At 36.1% G+C, this 23,357-nt stretch overlaps 1 protein-coding gene across 4 annotated transcripts in view; it reads left to right on the top strand.

Moving 5' to 3' along the window:
• Positions 1 to 23,357, top strand: part of ADK (adenosine kinase) — a 498,350-nt gene that overhangs the window by 25,064 nt on the left and 449,929 nt on the right. For 3 of the 4 annotated variants that reach the window (XM_077778630.1, XM_077778631.1, XM_077778633.1), the window contains exon 2: positions 15,295 to 15,369. The exons of the other annotated variant lie outside the window; for it this stretch is intronic. In XM_077778630.1, the coding sequence (XP_077634756.1) occupies positions 15,295 to 15,369 (75 nt within the window). The remainder of the gene's footprint in view (positions 1 to 15,294; positions 15,370 to 23,357) is intronic. 4 annotated transcript variants of the gene reach the window in all.

The following is a 23,357-nucleotide window of genomic DNA, read 5'->3' as shown; positions in this document are numbered from 1 at the left end:
GTTGCATTTTATATAGTCGTGAACTATAGTGATGACTCAAAAAAAGTTTTTTTTAGGTGTTATCGAAACCAGATACCACATTTACACCTTAGGAAACAGACGAAGAGAAGTTGAGTGCCTTGTACAAAGTCATTTAGTGGCACTTAGGAATTGACATCAGACGTCCGTGATCTAGTGCACTGCATGACGCTTTTATAGAAACAATATACTACTTAAAATGTATACTGTAGAAACTACTATAGAAACAATATACTACCTGAAGAAGCTGCTTCTATGAACAAAAATTGTCAAGTATTGTGAGAGACAATTATAGTAACTCTTTTTGCTTTGTTCTAGTCCTTTAGGGAACTTGATAACCTAGAACTTAGGAGTAGGCAGGGAGACTACTGAAGTTGAAGCAACTCTATGTACGTAGGGGCAGTTTTACATGAGTTTACATGAGCATCCTACAGACACCAATCACTTTCCACCTGAGAACTTCATTCAGTGCAATTTTGTCAGCTTTAGTTTTCACAATCATGATATTAGGCTTGTTCCCATTTTGTACCTAGTCTGACAGTAGCCCAAAAGATAGGTATTATTGACTGGCTTTTACTGGTGAGAAGAGTGATTGAGGTCACAAATTATCTAAATCTGAGTTTATGTACAATGTTTTTTATACCACACTTAATTATTGCTAAATGCAGTGTTATGTAGCTCTTTGCAATGACGGAATATAAGATTGAAAACCAATGAGGATGAGTGGTCAGCATACCTGGGTTCTGGGAGTCATTTTTTTGAGTTAAATGATTTTCCTTTCTTCTCTGAACATTGGTTCAATGAAATACTCAGTGATGCTGATACTAATAGGTATCCCACAGTGTTGTTGGGTAGGTATGAAAGTGCTTTTAAATTTTAGGGCATTTTATAAATGCAGTGTTCTCTCATTAAAGCAATTTGAATCTTCTAGAGAATAGTGTTATCTGAGAAAAATTGTTTAAATTTTAAAAATACTAAATAGAAAGCAAACTAACCTATTTAATTTGCTTATTATATATTTTGAGAAACTAAAGCTGAGAGATGTTGAGATTTGTTTAAGCTCACACAAATAGTTGCACATCTTGAAATAGAATCCCGATCTCTAGACACCTGGTTCAATGCCCTTTATAGTGTAGCATTCAACTATGAGGAATGCTTTAAATTAAAAAAGCATTCAACTATAAAGAATGATTTAAATTAAAAAAACTTTTTAAAATATTTATTTATTTATGAGAGAGAGACAGAGTGCGAGTAGAGGAGGCAGCGAGAGAGGGAGACACAGAGTCTGCAGCAGGTTCCAGGCTGTGAACTGTCAGCACAGAGCCTGATGAGGGGCTTGAACTCATGAGCTGCGAGATCACAACCTGGGCTGAAGTTGGACACTCAACTGACTGAGCCACCCAGGGGCCCTAACAATAAAAGCATTTTTAAAGTTTATTTATTTATTTTGAGAGAGAGAAAGCCTGAGTGAGGGTTGGGCGCAGAGAGGGGGAGGGAGATAGAGAATCCCAAGCAGGCTCCATGCTATCAGCATGGAGCCCGATGTGGGGCTTGATCCCATAAACTGTGAGATCATGACCTGAGCCAAAATCAAGAGTTGGACACTCAACTGACAGATCCACCCAGGAACCCCAAATTAAAAGCATTTTTAAAAAAAAACTTAAGATCTTTGAATGAACTTGGTGGAGATACTGTTTCTTTGACTTAATATTTGTATTCTACTCTACTACATCATTGCTGATGAAGAGTCTATATTTATAGCCTCTAACACCAGTTATCCTTGAAGAATAATGTTTGTCTTTTGTTATATGTATCAGATTCCAGCTGGGCTTTATTTGGGAAATGATAGAACATATCTAATAAATTGATGCTTTTGTTATTTTTAATTGGCCCGATAGGAATGTTGATGCTTGAGTTAAATTCTGGAGACATAGGAAAATGTAGAGTGTCAGGACTAGATGAGAATCTTAGAGGGCATTTTACCTTTTCCTTTTTCTCTGTACTGGACTTTGAGGTCCCAAATGAGGGATATGTCCTAGTTAGGAAGTGGTGGAGCTTAGGATCGAACTTAGATTTTCCGACTCCTACTTTATGTACTTTTCACTGAGCAATACTGTTTCAAAATACTGCTATGAATATTGCCTTGTTTTCCTAACATCAGTGTCTAGTCTGGTTTTGGGCATTCCTTAGAGCTTGATTTTGTGCCAAGGAAGACTAGGAAAATGAGGGAGACAGGGAGATTGATTGCTGTAGAGCTGAGGAACCCTATGCTTTGGCCTGCCTATACAGGTCAGATTTGGTCTATTCTGGGACCTGACATGACTGTGCCCTACATGATGATTCTGGAAGCACTTTTGTGGGTTAGGCCTACATTGGAAAATTTATGTGGGCTGTGGGTTGGGTCCTATGGTATTTTTCTCCTAACACTCAAGTCTTTTGAGATGCGTCCAGTAGAATCTGCCAAGCCACTCAGATGGCGAACATTCATTTGGAGACTAAAATCTGGCTAAGATTGAAACTGCCTTACTTTGTTGAGTTAGTTTCTTTGGAGCCTTTAAATAGAATTTTCAAACTCATTGCAGGACTTGTGTCTTTTATAAGAATTATAAATTTCAGATTTACATAAACTTTTTTTAATGCTATAGGACTTCTTATTGAGACAAGTGAGCTTTTAAAATAAAATGAAATTGTCTCATTTATGAAATATTCTGAAGAACTAAAACAGAAATCCTTCTCTTAGAGAACTGTGCAGTGTTGTCAGTTGTTAATGCTCATATTTGTAAATAGGTCATCTTTGTTTGAAAAAGCATACAAGGTTTTCTAACTACAAATCTTTTCAGCCACAGTATTGCTACATTAAGAAATGTCAAAGATAAAAGGGAACCATAATGATTGCCTAGACTGTTTGAATATTAACCCTTTCCTGTAACATTGTTAACATTCTTTAACATGTCTTTAACTCTTCATACCTACTCAGTTTTAAATTATTTTAAAAATGCTATAATAAAACATAAGTATGGGTTTTATTTTCAGAAAACAAAGCTAGCTTATAAATAGGGTGACCATATGTCCCAGTTTGCCCAGGACAGTCCTGGATCATGCTAGTTATCCTGGCATAATTATTAATAGCTTTTCCTTTATTTTCAAAGGTGTCCTGTTTGGGTGATAAGTTATCTACTTATACACTGTAGTAATTTTGTTGTAGTAGATTTTGGTCATTGAAATGTTATTTGAAATAGGCCCATACAGTAATGGAATATTATCCTTTTTGGGGGCTATATTTGGATGTTTTTTTATTTTGGATAAAAACATTGGATGTCAAGTATTTTTATTGTACTGAGAGTTCTGGATATCTAAATCTAGTATTTTAAACATGAAAGCATATGATTTGAAGTTGGGAAGGATTTATTTGTTGTCTAACTTTTGAACCTCTTGTTTCTGTTGAACAGAGTAATGGCAATACCTATCCTATAGGATTATTGTGAAGATTTAAAGACAATAACATAAAAAAATAAAGACAATAACATATAAAAATGCTTAAGCTTTAAATAACTCTGTAAGTGTTAGCCTTGTCATATATGTGCTTCTGAAAATTGAATTTAAAATGAATAATTTTGGGCTGCCTGGCTGGCTTACTTAGAAGAGCATGCCACTTTTGATCTTGGGGTTTTGAGCTCAAGACTCATGTTGGGTGTAGAGGTTACTAAAAATATAAATAAGATGAACAATTTAATCTCGATTAAGGGAATTTACTATTTAATAGAACAAAGACAATATTATAGAAATGTTTTTACTGTAACGGGGGCAGGGACTTAATGGTAGTTGAAGACATATGTGTGGGTTTTTTGGAGGGAAAGGGCTGAAATTTCAACATATTTGTTTGCTGAAAAGAATGATAGCATAAGAAGCAAACCCCCCCCAAAAAACAAAAACAAACAAACAAAAAAACCCCCAGATGATGCTAGACAGAGGGAAGAGATAATTTTCTTTTTCTGTTTTTCTTTTTTGTCAAAAAGATTTATTAAATAAGTGTATCATTAGTAGAGAACACTATAAACTATATTTTTTATTTTTTTGTCAAAAAGTAAGAGCTTTATTAAATAAGTTACTGTATCAGAGATCATTTTCTTGAGTATTTAAGGAGGTATATTCAAAATACAAATGCAAGGATTGGCCTTACAAAGCTTAAGGGACACATATATTTCCCTAGTCTGTTCACTTGGCAGCCAGTGAAAAAAATGCCAACAAAAAATTTACATACAGTAAAATAAAAATCATATGAATTTTGAATAGAAATATATATACGTATATATGTATATGTATAAATATAACTCAGGTCAATATATAAAACATGTTCATCTTCCTTACCGTTTTTCAATCAATCCTATTTCCAGTTGCATCCAGGCAACCATTTTCTATCAGTAGCTACTGATTTGCCTGTTGAAGAACTTCATATAAGTGGAATTATAGTGTGTAGTATTTGTATCTCTTTACTTTTATCTGATTACTTTTGTTAAATAATAATTTTGAGATTCATTCATTCTGATGTATATATCAGTTTGTTCCTTTTCACTGCTGAGTAATATTCCATTATACATAACTAATAACAGATACCCTCTTGATGGACTTTGGGTTGTTGCTAGTTTTATAGTAAGTTTTGCTTACTATAAATAAAGTTGCTGTGGATATTTTTGTTTAAGCCTTTGTCTGGACTTGTGTAAATGCTTAGGTATGTAATTGCTGCGTTCTAGGATAGATGTCTATTTAACTTCAGAAACCACCAAACTTTTTTTAAAATGGAAAACTGAACACATTTGACATTCCCACCAGTGGTGTTATAAGACTTCCAGTTATTCTATATTCTTTTTTTTTTTAATAGTTTATTGTCAAATTAGTTTCCACATAACACCCAGTGCTCATCCCCACATAGTTATTCTATATTCTTAACAATGTTTGGCATTTTAAAATTTTAGTCATTCTGGTGGGTGCGTAATAATATTTCATTGTACAATGTTTTAGTTTGCAGTTCCTTGCTGGCTTATAATGTTGTGATTATACACTATTTGCATATCTTTTCTTTTGAACTGTCATTTCAAGTCTTTAACCTATATTTTGACTCCGTTGTCTTTTTGTTGCTGACTTGTAGTTGTTTTTATATTCTGGATACAAGTTATTTGTCAGATTTTATACATATACACTCTTTTTTTTTTTAATTTTTTTTTTTTTATTTCTAGGAGGGACAGAGAGAGAGATAGCGTGAGCAGGGGAGGGTCAGAGAGAGAGGGAGTCACAGACTGAAACAGGCTCCAGGCTCTGAGCTGGCAGTCGGCACAGAGCCCGACGTGGGGCTCGAACCCACGAACCGCGAGATCATGACCTAAGTGAAAGTCGGACGCTTAACCGACTAAGCCACCCAGGTGCCCCATATACATATACACTCTTAAACACACTTTGATATGTAGAAGATGTTTTCTCCCCATTTTGAGCCATTCCTTTTCATCTTTTGGGAGAAGAAGTTTTAAATTTTGATGAAGTCAAATTAATTGATTTGATTTATTTGCTAGCTATTACTTATTGTGTTCTTAGAAATCTTTCCTTATTCCTGTCACAAAATTGTGAAACTATTCTGTTATGTTTTCTTCTAGAAGCTTTGTAGTTTTGGCTTTCACATTTAGGTTTATTTATGATCCATCAAAAACTAAATTATTTCTATAGGGTAAGAGTTTCTCAAAAAGGTCTTCAATCAGTTGATTAAATTGGTGTACGTTTTCCCCAGGACTCACCATTCTGATCCATTGACCTATTTGTCTATTGTTATGCTGGTGCCCTGCCTTAATTATTGTAATTTTGTTTTTTATTGAATTCCGTAATGAAGCTATCTGGGCCTGGAATATTTTTTGAGTAAAAGGGTAGAAAACTTTAAATTACAAATTTCAGTTTCTTTATCTGATATGTAATTATTCAGATTTTCGATTTTTTTTTTTCCTGTGTCAGTTTTGGAAAGTTGCATTGTTAAGAAAATTTAATTTGTTGAGTTATTACACAGTTGCTAATAATATTTCCCTAATATTCTATTATGGCCTGTAGAGGGGATTAGTCTTGTAAGGGTTTACCAATCATATTAATCTTTTCAAAGACCCAGATTTTGGTTTTGTTAAATTTAAACTTCTATTTTGCTTTCTATTTCACTTTTCATCTTTTCCTTACGTCTACTCTTTTGGAGTTAATTTGCTCTTTTGCTAGGTTTTTGTTGTTGCTGTTTGTTTTGTTTTTGTTTTGAGTCAGAAGTTTAGATCATTGATTTTAAACCTTTCCTGTTTTCTAATATATGTATTTCGTATATGAAATTTCTCCAAGTACTTCTTTAACTACATCATACAAATTTTGATATGTGTGTTCAATTCAAATTATTTTCTAATTTTTATTGTGATTTCTTGAATCCACAGGTCATTTAGAAGTTAGTTTCATGGCCTAGCTTATAGTCTATTTTGCTGAATGTTACATGTGTTTTCGAAGTCTTTAATTTCAGTCAGTAGAATTTTAAGGTTTTCATTGTAGATGTTGTTCACATTTTTCATTAAATAAATGAATATTGTAGTTACTAGGTATAGTTTTCTATAAATACCAGTTAGGTCAAGTTTAATTCTTTTGTTTACTTAATTGTTATTAGCTGTTATTTAATTGAGATATAATTTGCATACCTTAAAATCTACCATTTTAAACTGTAGAGCTTAGTAGTTTTTAATATATTTACAAGGTTGTATGATCATTATTACCACTATCTAATTCCAGAACATTTTCATCACCCCAAAACTAAGCCTCATACCTGTTAGCAATCACTCTCCATTTCTTCTGTCCATCCTCTGGCTATTCACTAATCTACTTTGTCTTTGTGGTTTGCCATATTCTGGACATTTCATAAGTGGAATCATAATATTTGACCGTTAGTGTGTGGCTTCTTTCATTGAGTATAATATTTTCTTTCTTTCTTTTTTTAAATGTTTTATTTATTTCTGAGAGAGAGAGAGAAAGAGAGAGAGCATGAGCAGGGGAGGGTCAGAGAGAGAAGGAGATACAGAATCTGAAACAGTCTCCAGACTCTGAGCTAGCTGTCAGCACAGAGCCCAACGCGGGGCTCGAAACCACGAACCATGAGATCATGCCCTGAGCCGAAGTCAGACACCTAACCGACTGAGCCACCTAGGTACCCCCAGTATAATGTTTTCAAAGTTCATTTATGTTGTTCCATATATCAGTGTTTCATTCCTTCTTATGGCTGAATAATCTATAGTATCTATACCCTACATTTTATCCATCTTTTGATGGATATTTGTATTTCCACTTAAGTGTTATGAATATTGCCATTCATGTATAAGTTTTTGTATTGTTGTGTGTCTTTATTTCTCATACTTAGAAGTGGAATTGCAGGGTCATATGCTAAGTTTATGTTTACTTTTTCAAGAAACTGTCCAGCTTTTTTTCAAGCTAGCTGCTCATTTTACATGTCCAACAATGCACAAGGATTCCACTTTTTCCATTTGTTGCCAATACTTGTTATTGTCTCTCAGTCTGATGAGAGGCTCTGTGTGCTTGTTGAGGCATACCTTTTAATATTCAGGTAGGCTTACAACTCTGCCATAACCTTTATTTCCTGCTTGTGCAGAGGCTCATGGTTGAAAGGTGAGTGCTTGGGACCTTTTCAGGTCTTGAGCATGCCACAGCTCTGGGCACATGTATATGGCCTTCTAGGTCCTCAGGAATATTCAGAACTTTTCAGAACCCTTTGTGGATATCTCATGCCTCCACTTTTCCTTTTAAGTTTTTTGGTTAGCTTCTTGTTTATGCCAGCTGCTTCAGACAGCTAGGACGTTAAACAATTGCTGCTGATTGTTTTTGACAAATGCTCCTGGGGAAAAGGCTGTTAGAGCGGGGCAAGCTCTGAGTCAGGTCAAATAATAAGGCTCAGGAGTGGGGTTTTTCAGGGAACTGCCAGGAAGCTTAAGTAATAGCAGTTCTCTGAAGATAGGGCTTTGAAAGAGCTCCAGCCCTGTACTGACCCCTCTAGTAGCTGCTAGGCTCCTAGTTTTCACTGTGTGTGTGGGCTTTTGCTATTTAAAGCTACCATGGCGCTGGAAAGAGGGGGATGGGAATAGAGCAAGTTAAAATGGCACAGAATTTGCTGTTTTAAATGAGATTTGGCCTTTTCTGAAAGATGCCCCCCAGATTATTGTAAGCCTTTGGTTAATATTTAAGATTCTGGAAAAGTTGATTTTGACATTTTTTTTTTGCTAGTGTTCCTGTTGCTTTTATGGAGGAGACAATTTTTGGAGGCTCTTAATCTGCCATTCCTCTTGATGTCATGATGAGGGCATTTTAAACTTTTTTGTTATTTTAAACTTTTAAAGAATGTTTATTTACTTTGAGAGAGAATGTGAGTGAAGGAGGGGCAGAGAGAGAGAGAGAGAGAGAGAGAGAGAGGACTGCCAGCGCAGAGCCCGATGTGGAGCTTGAACCCACGAACCATAAGATCATGACCTGAGCTGAAATTAAGAGTTGGCTGTTTAACTGACTGAGCCACCCAGGCACCCCTGTTATTTTAGACTTTTAATATACTTTTTCTTTCTTTTGAAATATTTTGAGACTCCCAAGAAGCTGCAAAAATAGTACAGAGAGTTCATGTGCACTCTTCACCTAGCTTCCCCTAATGATATAGGGCTATTAAGTTGACTACAGATATTACTAGAATGTTGTCAGTTTTTGCACATACTGTTTTTTATTGGTGTGGTGGTGGTGGTGATGTATAGATTCGTGATAGTTTATCAAGTCCAGATTAGTGTAGCCATTAACACAGTTAAGATACTAAACTGTTGTATCACCAAAAAAAAACCCCCTCCATTTTGTGTTAACCATTTATGGTCATCCCCTCCCCTCAACCTTAGCCCTTGGCAACTACAAATCTATTCTTTAACAATGTAATTTTGTCAATTTGAGAGTGTTATATAAATGGAATCATAAAGTATGTAACATGTAAATATGGCTTTTATTTGCACTCAGCATATGTCTTTGAGATCCATCCAAATTATATTATAGTTCATCTCTTTTTATTACTAAGCATTAGTCCATTGTATGGGTGTACCACAGTTTACCTACTCGTTGAAGGACATTTGGTTGTTTCTCATTTTTTTAAACTAACTTTACTAACTTTATCATAACAGATAAAGCTGTTATGAACATTTGTGTACAGGTTTCTGTGTCAACTAAGTTCTCATGTTTCTAGGATAAATAGTATGATTCCTTTCTTATTTTTGTGTGTTTTACCAGTTACTGAAAGAGGGGTATTAAGATTGTACATTTGTCTAATTTGTTTCTGTCAATTTTTTTCCCCTAAGTATTTGAAGCCATTTCTTTCCTTGATGAAATGACTTATTTATATAAAATCCTTCTTATATAGTAATACTCATTGTTTTAAAGTCTACCTTGCCTATACAGTTTAGGGAATATAGTTAATGGTATCGTAGTAGCATTGTATGGAGACAGATGGTAGCTAAACTTGTGAGCATAATGTACAGAGTTGTCAAATCACTATGTTGTACACCTGAAACTAATGTAACATTGCATGTTTACTTTAATAAAAAATAAAATCTACCTTGCCTGATATTAATATAGCCACTGAAGTTTTCTTATAATTAGTGTTTGCATAGTGTGTCTATTTAGTCTTTTATTTTCAAACTCTCTATGCCTTTATATTTAAAGTGTATTTCTAATAAATAACATTTAATTTATTTTTTGATCCAGTGTGATAATCTTTTCCTTTTAATTGGAGTATTTAATCCATTGACATTTAATATAATTAGGTTGGGTTTTAGTATACCATCCTTTTGTTTTCCATTTATCCTTTATGTTGTTTTGTGTTTCCTGCCTTTTTTCCCCTAAGTTGAGTATATTGTAGTCTTTCATTTTATAACCTCTATTGGATTTTATTGTATTATAATTTAGTGATTGCTCTAGGGAACACAGCATTCCTTTTTTAACTTATTACAACCTATTTTGAATTCATGATCTGTCATTTCATCTTTAAAATCTAATTTTACTCCAGACTCAGTATTGATCTTTGGGAGCCTGAGAAAAGCAGCAGTCTGTTTATAGAAAAGGTCAAAATGTAGAATTGAAAAATTGCTCAAAGCCCTTGTGATTCTCATATGTTAGCCATGGAGAAGACAAATAAAATTAAGATTTAAAAATTTATTTTACCTTTTATGTCTAGCTGATTGAGAACAGTTAATTAAGATAAAATAAGTAACTCCTAAAATCAATTAAAAAGGTTATCAAAGAATTTACAGAACCTAGGGGGAGAGAATGAATAAAACTTTGGGAGGAAGGGCAGCAGTACAGAACTCCAGAAGCTATCATCCATTATGTAAACATCACTCTCTGGAGTTGTATAGGGGATAACTTGTACAGCTTTACATGAGAACCTTTTGGTAGGAGTTGGGCAGAGAAGATTTTTAGAAGAGATGGCATATGAGAAATTTAAAAAAGATGAATGGGGATTTGCTAGGCAAAAGAAGGAGGGGAAGGACTTTGTAGTCAGTCTTTCTTGGGGAACAGTTAAGTGTTATAATCAACAAATTGATTGTACGCATTAGAATGGTAAGCGATAAAGTTAAAGAGGCACTGTATTTCAGTGCTTTTTTAGAAATTTAATTTTTATTTATTAAATACTTTTTTTAATGTTTATTTTTGAGAGAGAGAGACAGAATGTGAGCAGGGGAGAGGCAGAGAGAGATGAGGCACAGAATCTGAAGCAGACACCAGGCTCTGAGCTGTCAGCACGGAGCCTGACGCGGGGCTCGAACCCACAAGCCATAAGATCATGACCTGAGCCAAAGTCAGATGCTTAACTGACTGAGCCACCCAGATGTCCCTAATTTATTTTTTTCTTAGAGCAGGGGAGGTGCAGAGGGAGAGGGAGAGAGAGCATCCTAAGCAGGCTCCATACTGAGCCGATGTGCTTGATTCCATGACCCTGGGATCACCACCTGAGCCAAAGCCAAAAGTCAGATGCCCAATCAACTGAGCCACCCAAGTACCCCATTTCAGTGATTTTAATTTGCATGTTTCTTCCCATTTTAACATCTGTGAAATTACCATGTATTTTATAACTGATTGTATCTTGCCAATCACCATGAGAAATTTGAACATATAATTCATGGCATCTCAGATTTGATGAGATATGGTAGGTTCCAGCTAGATTCAAATATGGTAGGCTGTCTTTTAGATTTTATCCTATATAAAATTTGAAGGTAGGCTGACTTTTAATAGAAAAATATAATAGATTTGTTTAAATAATGTAATTCTGGTGATATTGTATAGGACTTAATGGTGGCTAAAAAAAAAATCATAATATAGGAATTTAGTAAAGGTCTGTAGAGAGCCTAGTTAAAAGCAGTGCCAGTGGGATGTGGAGGTTCCTAGTATAAGAACTGTTTGATAAAACTGAGAAAATGCAGTTACTGTTAAGATAGTGCTTGTTGGTAGAAAGAGAAATCATACAAAGCTGAGGTTTCTGGTAAAGAGAGGATGTTTGGTATAACAGTTAAGGACACTCTTTATTAGTATTTATTCTGGGACCATAGTATAATTAAACGTTTTTGCTGGCCAGAGGGCTAATCGACATTAATTTATCAATAACTTAGATAAATTTTTCTTTGGAAATTTTACTCTGATATCTATGTTAATGCATAAAATTTGATAACTGTTGAACAAAATAATAATCATAGGGTAGGTTTATGTTGGCTGGGAGTCTGAACTATGAGAAATTTTAAAATTACCAAAAAAATTTGTTCATTCTCTTTCTTCTTAGCATCCATTCCAGGAAAAAGACATTGGTGACACTGGGAACAAAATAGTAGTCCCAGTAGGGGTCAGTCATAGTTTTTGGCCACATACCAGCCAACTTGTTTACATCTAATAGAACAAGATTTAAAAAATTCCTGCATATTTATATAGTTTCTTCATCATTTAGAAAGGGTAATGCATGTCATAGTATGTACTGGCCTGGACACTAGTTTGTGTGTGTTTCTTTTTAGAAACTAGCCGTTTTAAAGAATTAGTCTTTTTAGCAGAGTTTCAATTTGTCATATTGGAATGAAGTCATATTATACAATGATGGAGAGTAGTTTAAAGTATTTGCTTTTGAAAATAGCTGGCTAGGGTTACATATCTGACCTTATTTAGAAAGGTCAAGGAACAAGCAAATGTGTATAGAGTTGGCTGGTGTTAAGGGAGTAGCTGACTGGCTATACCACATTTCTGGTCAATCTGACCATTTACAGGAACACAAAAGTTTAGGTTGTTGATGAGGCACCCTGGGTTGGAGATGGCTCCATCTTAGGCTTAGAAATTTATTCCAACATTATGAAAGGATATAACTGAAGAACAGCCAGAAGGAAGAGATGCATAAGCCAAGGTATGTGAGAAAGGACAGGAACTTCCATGCTCTGTGGGTGAACCTCTTTCCCCAAATCGCCAGATATGTTCACCAGCCTTGAAGCTCTCTGAAACTCGTCCTTTTGGATTTATATGGAGGCTTCATTACATAGGCATAGTTGATTACATCACTGGCCATTGGTGATTGAACTAAGTCTTCAGCCCTTTCCCCTCCCTGGAGATGAGGGTGGGACTGAACATTCTAATCCTCTAGTCACCTGAGATTCCCCTTGGAACCACTCCCATCCTTAGGTTACCTAGGAGTTTTCCAAAAGTAACCTCATTAATATAACAAAAGACACCTTTATCTCACTCTTTGGAAATGCCAAGGTTTTTAGGAGCTCTTTGCCAGGGCCCCAGAAGAAGGCCAAATAAGCATTTCTTATTCTAAATCACAGTATCACAGAAAGGTATGTGAGTGGGGGCATCCAACTTCTGTGCATTCTTCGGGCGGTGCCACCCTCCCAACAGCTGTGTTCACCAACCCAGAAGCTTCAACACCGTATTAATTTATCATGTTTTTGAGATTTATGTTAAAATTTTGATTGACATCTTCTAGTATATTTATTGAGTTATTCTTGGGGAAGTAGTTTAGGTGTATGGTTCAAGAATTAGAAATAACTTTATTATTAAGACAAAAGGCAGCCTATATATGTGAATATGAGGAGTTTATTTAGATTTATATAACTACTATTACCATTTATCGGAGGTATACAAAGAAGATCTCGAATATTGGTTGAACATATTTTTCAAGCTTCATGTTTCTATGACAGTAAAAGTAAAATTCATATAACCTTTCTACAAAGGGAAGGGAAAGAAATCCAAGAAATCTGCCTGAGAATTAATAAGTTAAGACTTTAGCCTCAGAGGAACTTAAATTAATGGAACATGGATTCATAATGCAAATACTAGCAATCTTGTCTCTATTACAGCTTTATACTAGAAATGAATTATAAAACAAATTCACAAAATGAAATATGACAATTAGTAACAAAATGAGTCTGAAATTAGGATGAGCAAAATTATTAACTTACATGTAATTAAAAAGTCCAAAGAGGGTATAGGTTTCAAGTGAAGCTTAATAGGTCCAACAACCTCATCAGTGACCCAGTTTCTTTATTTTTTTCCATTCTGTCCTCTGTGATGTCAGATTTATCCCAAGTCAGGCAGAGAAGTTTCTAATAAAATGATGGTCAAGTTTTAATGTATCTGCCTGTTGATCCTTTATCTTCCAAGTACTGAAGTAAGATATTTTCCTTTATATTAGATTTTTTTTCTGATTATAAATGCAACTTAAGTCTGAATAGATAAATGTATTTTCTTTTAACTCTCCCTCATTCAGCTTTTTTAAAAAGAAAAAAAGGGGCAGCACCTGTGTGGCTTGGTCAGTTAAATGTTCCACCTTGTCTCAGGTCATAATCTTGCCCTCTGTTGGTTTAAGCCTTGCATTGGGCTCTGTGCTGAGAGCTCAGAGCCTGGAGCCTGCTTTGGATCCTGTGTCTCCCTCTCTCTTTGCCCCTCCCCTGCTCGTGTTCTCTCTCTCTCTCAAAAATGAAAAAACAAAAAAAAATTTTATAAAAGAAAGAAGGTGAAGAAAAAAGAACAAAGGGACAAACACCTCTTTATTATATATATTCAGCCATAGTTGCCCGATCTGTGGTTTTAATATGATACTGTAATTTAGTCTTCTAAATCATTATAGATTATAAGTGTAGGTTATACATTTCATTCTCTTAAAGAAACTCTGGGGTACCAGTCCTATGGATATTACTGATAGTCTCCTCATAGTGAGGATAGAAACTGGTTTGGAGGCAACTGGAAGAGATCTTCAGCAAACTGGAGACCAATGGGAAATTACACAGAAGCAAATTTCATTGAAAAACCTAGAAGAATCCTTCCCACTGAGGCTGACCCAACCATGGCCACTGGTCCATTTCTTGCTGTCAGTGGGGCTTCTGTTTAAGGCATCTCTTGTGGTGGAGTTGTAGCTTTTTCTTAGTTTTGAGTTGTACTGGGGTCATTGTGGAACATAGACTTCTTCAAAGTCTGTTAAATGTAATTGAAAATTTCACCATCTATGATATTCATTGTGCAAGTCTCACCACATTCAGTTTGTTGAGGGTACAGCTTTTGGCTGAATTCCTGGAGGACCTGCTGCAACCTTCCTAATCGCTTTTGGTAGTTGGGTATCTTACGAGCAAGAAAAAGTTAATTATCTGTCACGTTTGTTGAGTAAAGAACTTTCGTTATGATAAACCTTTTTTAAAAAAGCAGTCAAATTAATTAGCTTTAGTCATAGCTGTTGGATCACATGATCTGGTTTCTTCTTTTATTTCATCCAATTTAAAAGTTATCATCTTTTCTAAATGGCTTGTGTTACCTCTAAAATGTCTGAAATGGGTGCCTGGGTGGCTTAGTCAGTTGAGCATCTGACTTCAGCTCAGGTCATGATCTCACATTCGTGGGTTCGAGCCCTGTGTCAGGCTCTGCTGACAGCTCAGAGCCTGGAGCCTGCTTCGGATTCTGTGTCTCCCTCTCTCTCTGCCTCTCCTCCTCTCATGCCCTGTCTCTCTGTCTCAAAAATAAATAAAAACATTAAAAAAATAAAATGTCTGAAATGTAAAAGGCAAATCAAAGGTTTAATAAACTAGTATGTTACTTTTATTTTTGAGGTAAAGTGAAGATACTTATTTTTATATTTGTGTGCATTTTATACATCAGCTTATTTTTAGAAGTATTTCTAACTTGTGCTTGCATTTTTGTGTTTTGTGTTTTTTTTTTTTCTAGTGAAAATATTCTCTTTGGAATGGGAAATCCTCTTCTTGACATCACTGCTGTAGTGGATAAAGATTTCCTTGATAAGTAAGTATTAAATTCTTCGTATGTACTGTGTGAAACTTATTATCAAAAGAGAAACGTGAAAACCTTGGACTCTAGTACCTTCAACAGGAGGAAAACTCGGGAAATTTAAAGTCATTAATAGCAAGTTACACTATCATTATTTATGAATTGGCCACAATTTTCCCTGGGAAAACTTTAGGTACATTTGTTCAATCCTGTTGCTAGTTTCACTTGAAATTAATTAATTAATTAAAGTTTATTTTTGAGAGAGGAGAGAGAAACTGTATGCATGTGCATGGATGCTGGGCAGAGAGAGGGAGGGTGACAGAGGATCCAAAGCGGGCTCTGTGTTGACAGCAGAGAGCCCGATGCAGGGCTTAAACTCAGGGACTGTGAGATCATGACCTGAGCCGAAGTCACACACTTAACTGATTGGGCAACCTGGGTGCCCCTGAAATATATTTTTTATTCTGTGCAAGGAAGAAGTATATATGATTTACCTAATGATTTAATTCCCAGATTTTTAAATTGCTATCAGTGAACTACATCTATCATGGTACCATAACATAAATGGGAGAAGAAATAGGATTAGAGAGGACAAGAAGAATATGCAGGGCATAATTCAGAGGCGATCATTCTATATTATTTTTCCCTTAATAGTAGCTTTTGATGTTTTTAATTTAGCTGAGAAATCAGTTTGTGTTTATTTTTCTGGCTGTTTGACACCATTTGGTACAAGGAAAACATTAGGTAGTAAAAAAGGGATTTATAATGAGAAAGCAAGTTCTGTGCCCAAGGGCAACCACTTTTTTTTTTTAATTGAGGTAAAGCTGACTTAAAATTTATAATTTTAACAGATTTAAAGTGTATAATTCAATGACTGCCAGTATATTTGTAGGGTTGTACAATCATCACCGCTATCTAATTCCAGAACATTTTCATCACCCCAAAAAGAAAACTGTACCCCAAAGCAATCATTTTTCTGTCCCTGCCTGCCCTTTCCCCACCTCTGCTCCATGCCCTGGTCTCTTGGGACCTACCATTCTGCTTTCTGTTTCTATGGATTTGCTTATTTTGGACATTGTATTTCGTATAAGTGGAAACATATAGTATGTGGCCTTTTGTGTCTGTTTTATTTCACTTAGCATGATGTTTTTCAAGGTTCATCCAATTTGTAGCATTAGTACATTTGTAGCATTCATAGTAACTCATTCCTTTTTGTGGCAAAATAATAATCCATTGTGTATATAAATACACACTGTATTGGTTGATGAGCATTTAAGTTGTTTCCTTTTTTGGCTATTGTGAATCAAGCTTCTGTGAATATTTGTGGATGATTTTTTGTGTGGACATGTATTTTCATTAATCTAAGGAATACATTGGAGTGTGATTGCTGAATCATATGGTAATTCTGTGTTTAACTTTTTGAGGAACTACCTAACTTTTCTACACTGATTGTATCCTTTTATATTCCTACCAGTAATGTATGAGGATTCAATTTTCTTGCCAAAACTTGCTCTTTTCTCTTATTAATTAATTTCTTAATATTTTTAGTTTCCTTGTTTTTGAGAGAGAGAGAGAGAGAGAGAGAGAGAGAATCTTAAGCAGGCTCCATGCTTAGCACAGAGCTGGATGTGGTACTCAGTCCCATGACTGTCGGGTCATTACCTGAGCCCAAATCAAGAGTCAGATGCTCAATCAACTGAGCCACCCAGGCACCTCATTTTATTATTTTTAAAGATTTTATTTTTTAAGTAATCTCTACACCCAATGTGGGGCTTGAACTCATAACCCGCAGACTAAGAGTCACATGCTCCACTGACTGAACCAGCCAAGCAACCCTTCCTTTGTTTAAATTATAGCCATCTTAGTGGGTGTAAAGTGATATTTCATTGGGAGTTTTGATTTGCATTTTTCTAATGACTAAAGATGTTAAGCATCTTTTTCTATGTGAAATTTATATATTGAAATATATTGATATATATATATTGATTCAATATATTGATATAACAATATATTGAAATTCTATATGAATTTTAGAATCAGCTTGTCCATTTCTGCAAAAAAGGCACTTGGCAGTTTGTGTGGTATTTTACTGAATCTGTAGATTAGTTTTGGAAGTATTGACACTTTAACAATACTAAGTCTTTCAGTTCATGAACAGAGGATGTCCTTCCATTTATTTAGCTCTTCTTTAAATTGCTTCAACAGAGTTTAGTAGTTTTCAGTGTGTAAGTCTTATATTTTCTGGGTTAAAATTAATCCTAAGTATTTCATTATTTTTGATGTTATTGTAAATAGAATTGTTTTCTTAATTTTACTTTTCCTTGTTTGTTTTTTTCCCCACAGTATTGTTAGTTGTTTATTTTATCTTTTTTTTTTTTAATTTTTTTTTATGTTTTTTTTATTTCTAGGAGAGAGAGAGAGTGAGCAGGGGAGGGTCAGAGAGAGAGGGAGTCACAGACTGAAACAGGCTCCAGGCTCTGAGCCGGCAGTCAGCACAGAGCCCGGTACGGGGCTTGAACCCACGAACCGCGAGATCATGACCTAAGCGAAAGTCGGACGCTTAACCGACTAAGCCACTCAGGTGCCCCTTATTTTATTTATCAAGAGAAACTATTTCATAGCCCAGTATTCATGTTTCATAGTTCAGGAATACAGGTCAGGGACAAATGTCCTTGGAACCAATGCAGAGAAGTTCACTTTGCACTTTGATAGGTAGATACCAACCTTCATCATCTCCTCAAAATCTTTTCTGGAATCATAATTTCTGTAGCAATCTAAATATGTCTTCTTTCTTGGTTTGGCCACAGCAAACTTATAGGAAGCTGGAACCCCCAAGGATAAATGAATGTTCCAACAAGACGAAATTACAGTTGCTTGGCCAAAAGGCCTTGCATCTGAAGTTTCATCAAAGCACTGGAAGAATCTTCCACTTCTCCCCTTGCTTTTACCCTATGCCAAAACTGCTTTTTTTCCAAGAAACCATTTCTAATTCTTAGGTGTATTTTCCTGGTATCCAGTTGTTTCTAACTAATACACTAATATTGTTACATGTGATTTTTATAAGGCTGGTTGATTGGAGAGGCAAAGAATAAATGTTCCTTTAATGTAGGGAAAAGATATAAGAATATGATTACATTAGGATGGTTTCCTGAACAGAAGACACAGCACTCTGTGTGGAGGGGCACACTTGATCCTCAAGTCCCTGTGGGAGGAGATAACCTAATCATGTTCATGAATAATAGTGGAAAGTATTTCCTCTGGCTTTCTGAGAACTTTGCTTTTTTTCCTGCCATGGTTTGCCAGGAATTTTTATAATCTCTTGGTGTTTAATTGTTGAAGAGTCTCTGGGTCCTTATCTCCTTGCTGACCAGGTTCTAGTAACTGTTAAAAACTGCTGTCCATTCCTGAATGTTTACTGTGAGAGTAGGTGAATTGAAGGTTAATTTCTCATGCATATCATCTGTCTAGCAGTTCCAATCTAAGGGAGTATTTGAGGTCTGTATTACTAGGTATTTCTTAGGTTTGTTAACTTTTGTTTATTTATCTCCTGTAAAATTTTTTTATATTATTTATTTTTAAGCTCTACCTCCACCATAGGGCTTGATCAAGATTCACATGCTCTATCTACTGACTGAGTCAGCCAGGAGCAACTTGGGTTTGTCAGTTTTAGATATTATGTATTGACTCCCTAGTGTGATAGCTAAGGATTTAGCTCTCTTTTACCAACTACCATTTCTTCTTCATCCTCACCATATTGTTAAATTATGTTAATCATTGTGAATAAAATTGTGAACTATGATACTTAAAAAACTTTTGATTTTCTTCCAGTTACTCAGTGTATCCTGTATTTGTTTGCACCATTTTCTATACACTTACTGAAATTTTCAAACCATTGTTAAATCTGTTATGTGCCTATTAACCTCTTCCTTCCCCCTCCCCCTCCTCATTTCTCAAAAATCAGTAAGTCTGTCAACATCTTTTTCTCTGGTGACCTCCTTTCTAGAGTTCTCCATCTTTGTGCTCAAAGTGAACAGGTTGTGGTGTTAGACTTTTTTCTTAAAGTTTATTTATTTATTTTCAGAGAGAGGGAGAGAGCGAGAGCAAACAGGGGAGAGAATCCCAAGTAAGCTCCACACTGTCATGCCAGAGCCTGATGTGGGGCTTGACCTCAGGAACCATGAGATTATGACCTGAGCTGAAACCAAGAATCAGAAGCTCCACTGACTGAGCCATCCAGGCATGCATGCCCCCACCCTTTAAAACAGTGGTTTTCCTTGAACTTCCCTCTGACTTTTCTTCTGTTTATATGGCTATTTGTTTATAAGCCTTATATATGCTTAATTGGTTTTCTTTGTGTGTGTGTTTGTGTGTGTCTGTGTGTGTATAACATAGCCTAAGTAGCTTCCTAAGAGAAAGAGTGCATGATCACACGTAATTTTAATCCTTGTATATGTGTGACAGTCTTTAAATTTCCTTCACATGTTATTGATTGGTTAATAGAGTTTTCTTTGCAAAGTTTGAAGGCATGTGCCATTGTCTTCTGTACATCAAATGCATCTCCTTCCTTTGTAGATCACTAGTCTTTTTCTCTGTGGAAGCTTTTAGTATTTTTGTTGTTGTTTTTGCTGTTAGTAAATTATTATCAGGTAACATTTTGTTGTTGTGTTATGGATGTAGTTTTTTTGTCCTCTCTAAACATATTAATTAGAGATGGTTTTGTTTGTTTTTTGAAGGTTTCTCTTCTGTTTCCTGCTTTATCTCTGTTCTCTGTGGATTACTCTTATTGTTTACTGTGGTCTTTCTCCTTCACAATGGAGACTTTCTTCCAGTATTAGGTGATTTTTGGCCCTCTGTTCATATTTAACGGTAAGACATTAAAAACCTCATTCCATTTATCTGTATAGGAAGAAGAAAAAATACAAAAAGATATGTTCTAAGCTCTAACAGTTGTGGGAGGGTAGACCGGCTAGGGCAGGTACTTTTATTTCAACATTCTGTATAAGTAAAGATTTTTTTATAACAATTTTGAGTTGCTTTTATAATTTTTAAAGAAGCTTTAATAGTTATCTATTGCTGTGTAACATGTTACCCCCAAACTTGGCTGCTTAAAGTAACAAACATCTAGTGTCTATCATTGCTTCTGAGGGTCAGGAATTTGAGAGTATGGCATAGCAGAGTGATTCTGGCTTGGCTGCTTAAAGTAACAAACATCTAGTATCTATCATTGCTTCTGAGGGTCAGGAATTTGAGAGTATGGCATAGCAGAGTGATTCTGGCTTAGGGTCTCTGATCAAGTTGTAGTCAGTCCCTTGGTCATGGTGGCATTCATTTTGGGGCTCAACTATGGCTGGAGGATTTGATTCCCAGATGACTCATTATTGTCTGTCCTCAGTTTCTTAAACCTTTTTTTTTCTTAAAGTTTCTTAAAGTTTTCTTAAAAATAAAAAAGTTTATTTTGAGAGTGGGAGAGAGATAGTGAGCGAGCATGAGTCGGGGGTGGGAGGTTCAGAGAGAGAGAGAGAGAGGGAGAGAGAGAGAGAGAGAATATCAAGCAGGTCCCATGCTGTCAGTGAGGAGCCAGTGTGGAGTCTGACCCAGGGTTCAAACACATGAACTGTCAGATCATGACCTGAGCTGAAACCAAGAATCAGATGCTCAACCAACTGAGCCATCCAGGTGCCCCTCTTAGAAACTTTTGAACTGAGGACGTTAGTTTCTTCATCTCATGGACCAACACATGGTAGCTCTTTGCTACATGTGATTTGAGAGAGGGAATCGTTTTCTCTAGATGGAAACTGTAGTCTTTTTCTATAACCTAATCTTAGAAAGTGACATGCTATCATTTTTGTCATATACTGTTGGTCATACAGACCAAGCCTGGCCTCTACACATGGATGTAAAAAACAGGAGGCAGGAATTCCTGGTGGGGGGCCAATTCCTTGGTAGCTTCCAAGATGGCTCCCATTGATCCCCTCCTGGGGAGGAGTAGTCTCTTTCCAACTGTACTAAGACTGATCTGTATAAGGAATGGCATACAGTAGAAGTGATGGTATGCTACAGATTAGGTTGTAATAGACTGTGGTTTCCATATTGAATGTTCTCACTTGTTTGTACACACACCTTCTCTTTCTTTCTTTCTTTTTGATTACTAATTGTGGGGGGAGCTAGCCACCATGTCTTGATATTCAGGGACCCTACGGAGCGGGAGATAAGAGGCCTCTGCTCTACAGCCTCTGAGGAACTGAGACTTGCCAGCAACCATGTACGTGAGCTTAGAAGTGGATTCCCCATCCTCTGTTGAACCCTGAGTTGACTGTAGCTCTGGCTGACAGTTTGATTATAACCTCATGAGAGACTTTGAGCCAGAATCAGTTAGCTAAGCCACTTTTGGATTCCTGACCCTTAAAATCTGTGTGGGATAATGAGTGTGTTTAATCTGCCAAGTTTTGGGTAAATTTGTTACATAGTTAAAGAACACTAATAAAGCAAAAAAAAAAAATCTTTTTTCAAACACGCCCACCCACTCATCCCCCACCCCCACACACCATAACCCACATTCAAAACCTCATTGGTATGCATAGGTTGGGCTTGTTGAGTAAATGGGAATTTATCATGGCTTGATTATCCTTGATTATATTAAAAGCCTATTTTTGTGTGCTGACCCCTAATATTGGTATCGGAAAGTCTATTCTCTGAGCCTGTTCAGTTTCTTTACAGAAAAGTCTTTTGAAGCCTGGTTACTTTATTCTTAGAGGTGGACAGGGTAAGGGAGATAAAGGTGGCATAATTAAGTAGGCAGTTTGATCTGTCCCTATTTTTCCTGTTTTGCCTGTTGTCTCTCAGTTTAGAGACGCTTCTGTTTGGTTTCTTCAGACAATAAATCTCTAATTTGTTTTAGGAATTGTAAGTTGTCTTTGGTGTGATGGTAGTCAGTTTCCCTACTTTTAACTGCATGCCTTATCCATTTCGTCTGAGACTTAGGGCTTCCACAAGTAGACTTGGCTTGCCTAACATATGCAGCCTTTTTCTGTTGCAATTGACATTTTAGTTTTTCTAACTCTGCTCAGTTCTTCATTTGCTCTTCTTTTTCTCTTTCTTTCTTCCTCCTCCCTTCCTCTCTCCCTCCCTTCCTTTCTTTTTAAAAGATTTCTTTTTTTTTTTTTAAAGTAATCTCTATACCCAACCTGGGGCTTGAACTCACAACCCTGAGATCAAGTTGCATGCTCTATTGACTGAGCCAGCCAGGTGCCTGTCCCTCTCCTCCCCCCCCCCCTTTTTTTTAATGTTTCATTTATTTATGAGAGAGAGAGACAGGGTGAACAGGGGAGGGTCAGAGAGAGAGGGAGACACAGAATCCGAAGCAGGCTCCAGGCTCTGAGCTGTCAGCACAGGGCCTGATGTGGGGCTCGAACCCAGGAACCATGAGATCATGACCTGAGCTGAAAGTCCGACGCTTAACCGACTGAGCCACCCGGCGCTCCTCCCCCCCTTTTTAAAAAATGATTTATCATTATTATTTTTTAAGGACTTTATGTTATTTATTTTTAAAGTTCATTTTGTTAGAGAGAGAGAAAGGAGAGAGAGAGAGCGCACACACACAAATGGGGGAGGGGCAGAGAGAGAGAGGGAGAGAGGGAATCCCAAGCAGGCTTTTTGCTGTCAGTTCAGAGCCCTTGACTCAGGGCTCAAACTCAGGAACTGTCAGATCATGACCTGAGCCCAAACCAAGAGTTGGACACTTAACCAATTGAGCCACCCAGGCACCCCTTTGGGAATTTTAAATGAGTTGGCCTATTTTCTATTGCACAGAGCAATTGGTGGATAAATAAATGATTATCTTACTTTTCTTTAGGTTCAAATCTTTTGTTGATTCCTGGCTTTACTTTTTAAGTATTTAATAATTTATATAATTTAGGTGATGATCTTATAATTTCTCAAACAAGCAGTGTTTAGAATAAAAGAGAGGGTTTTTTCTTTAATTAACATTTTCCTTTGATTTTCAT

This window comes from Crocuta crocuta, unplaced genomic scaffold (genome assembly GCF_008692635.1).
Source record: "Crocuta crocuta isolate KB4526 unplaced genomic scaffold, BGI_CrCroc_1.0 scaffold167, whole genome shotgun sequence".
NCBI classification, from domain to species: Eukaryota; Metazoa; Chordata; class Mammalia; order Carnivora; family Hyaenidae; genus Crocuta; species Crocuta crocuta.
The sequence above is the reverse complement of the archived record's forward strand: the minus strand, read 5'-3'. Positions and strand labels throughout refer to the sequence as shown.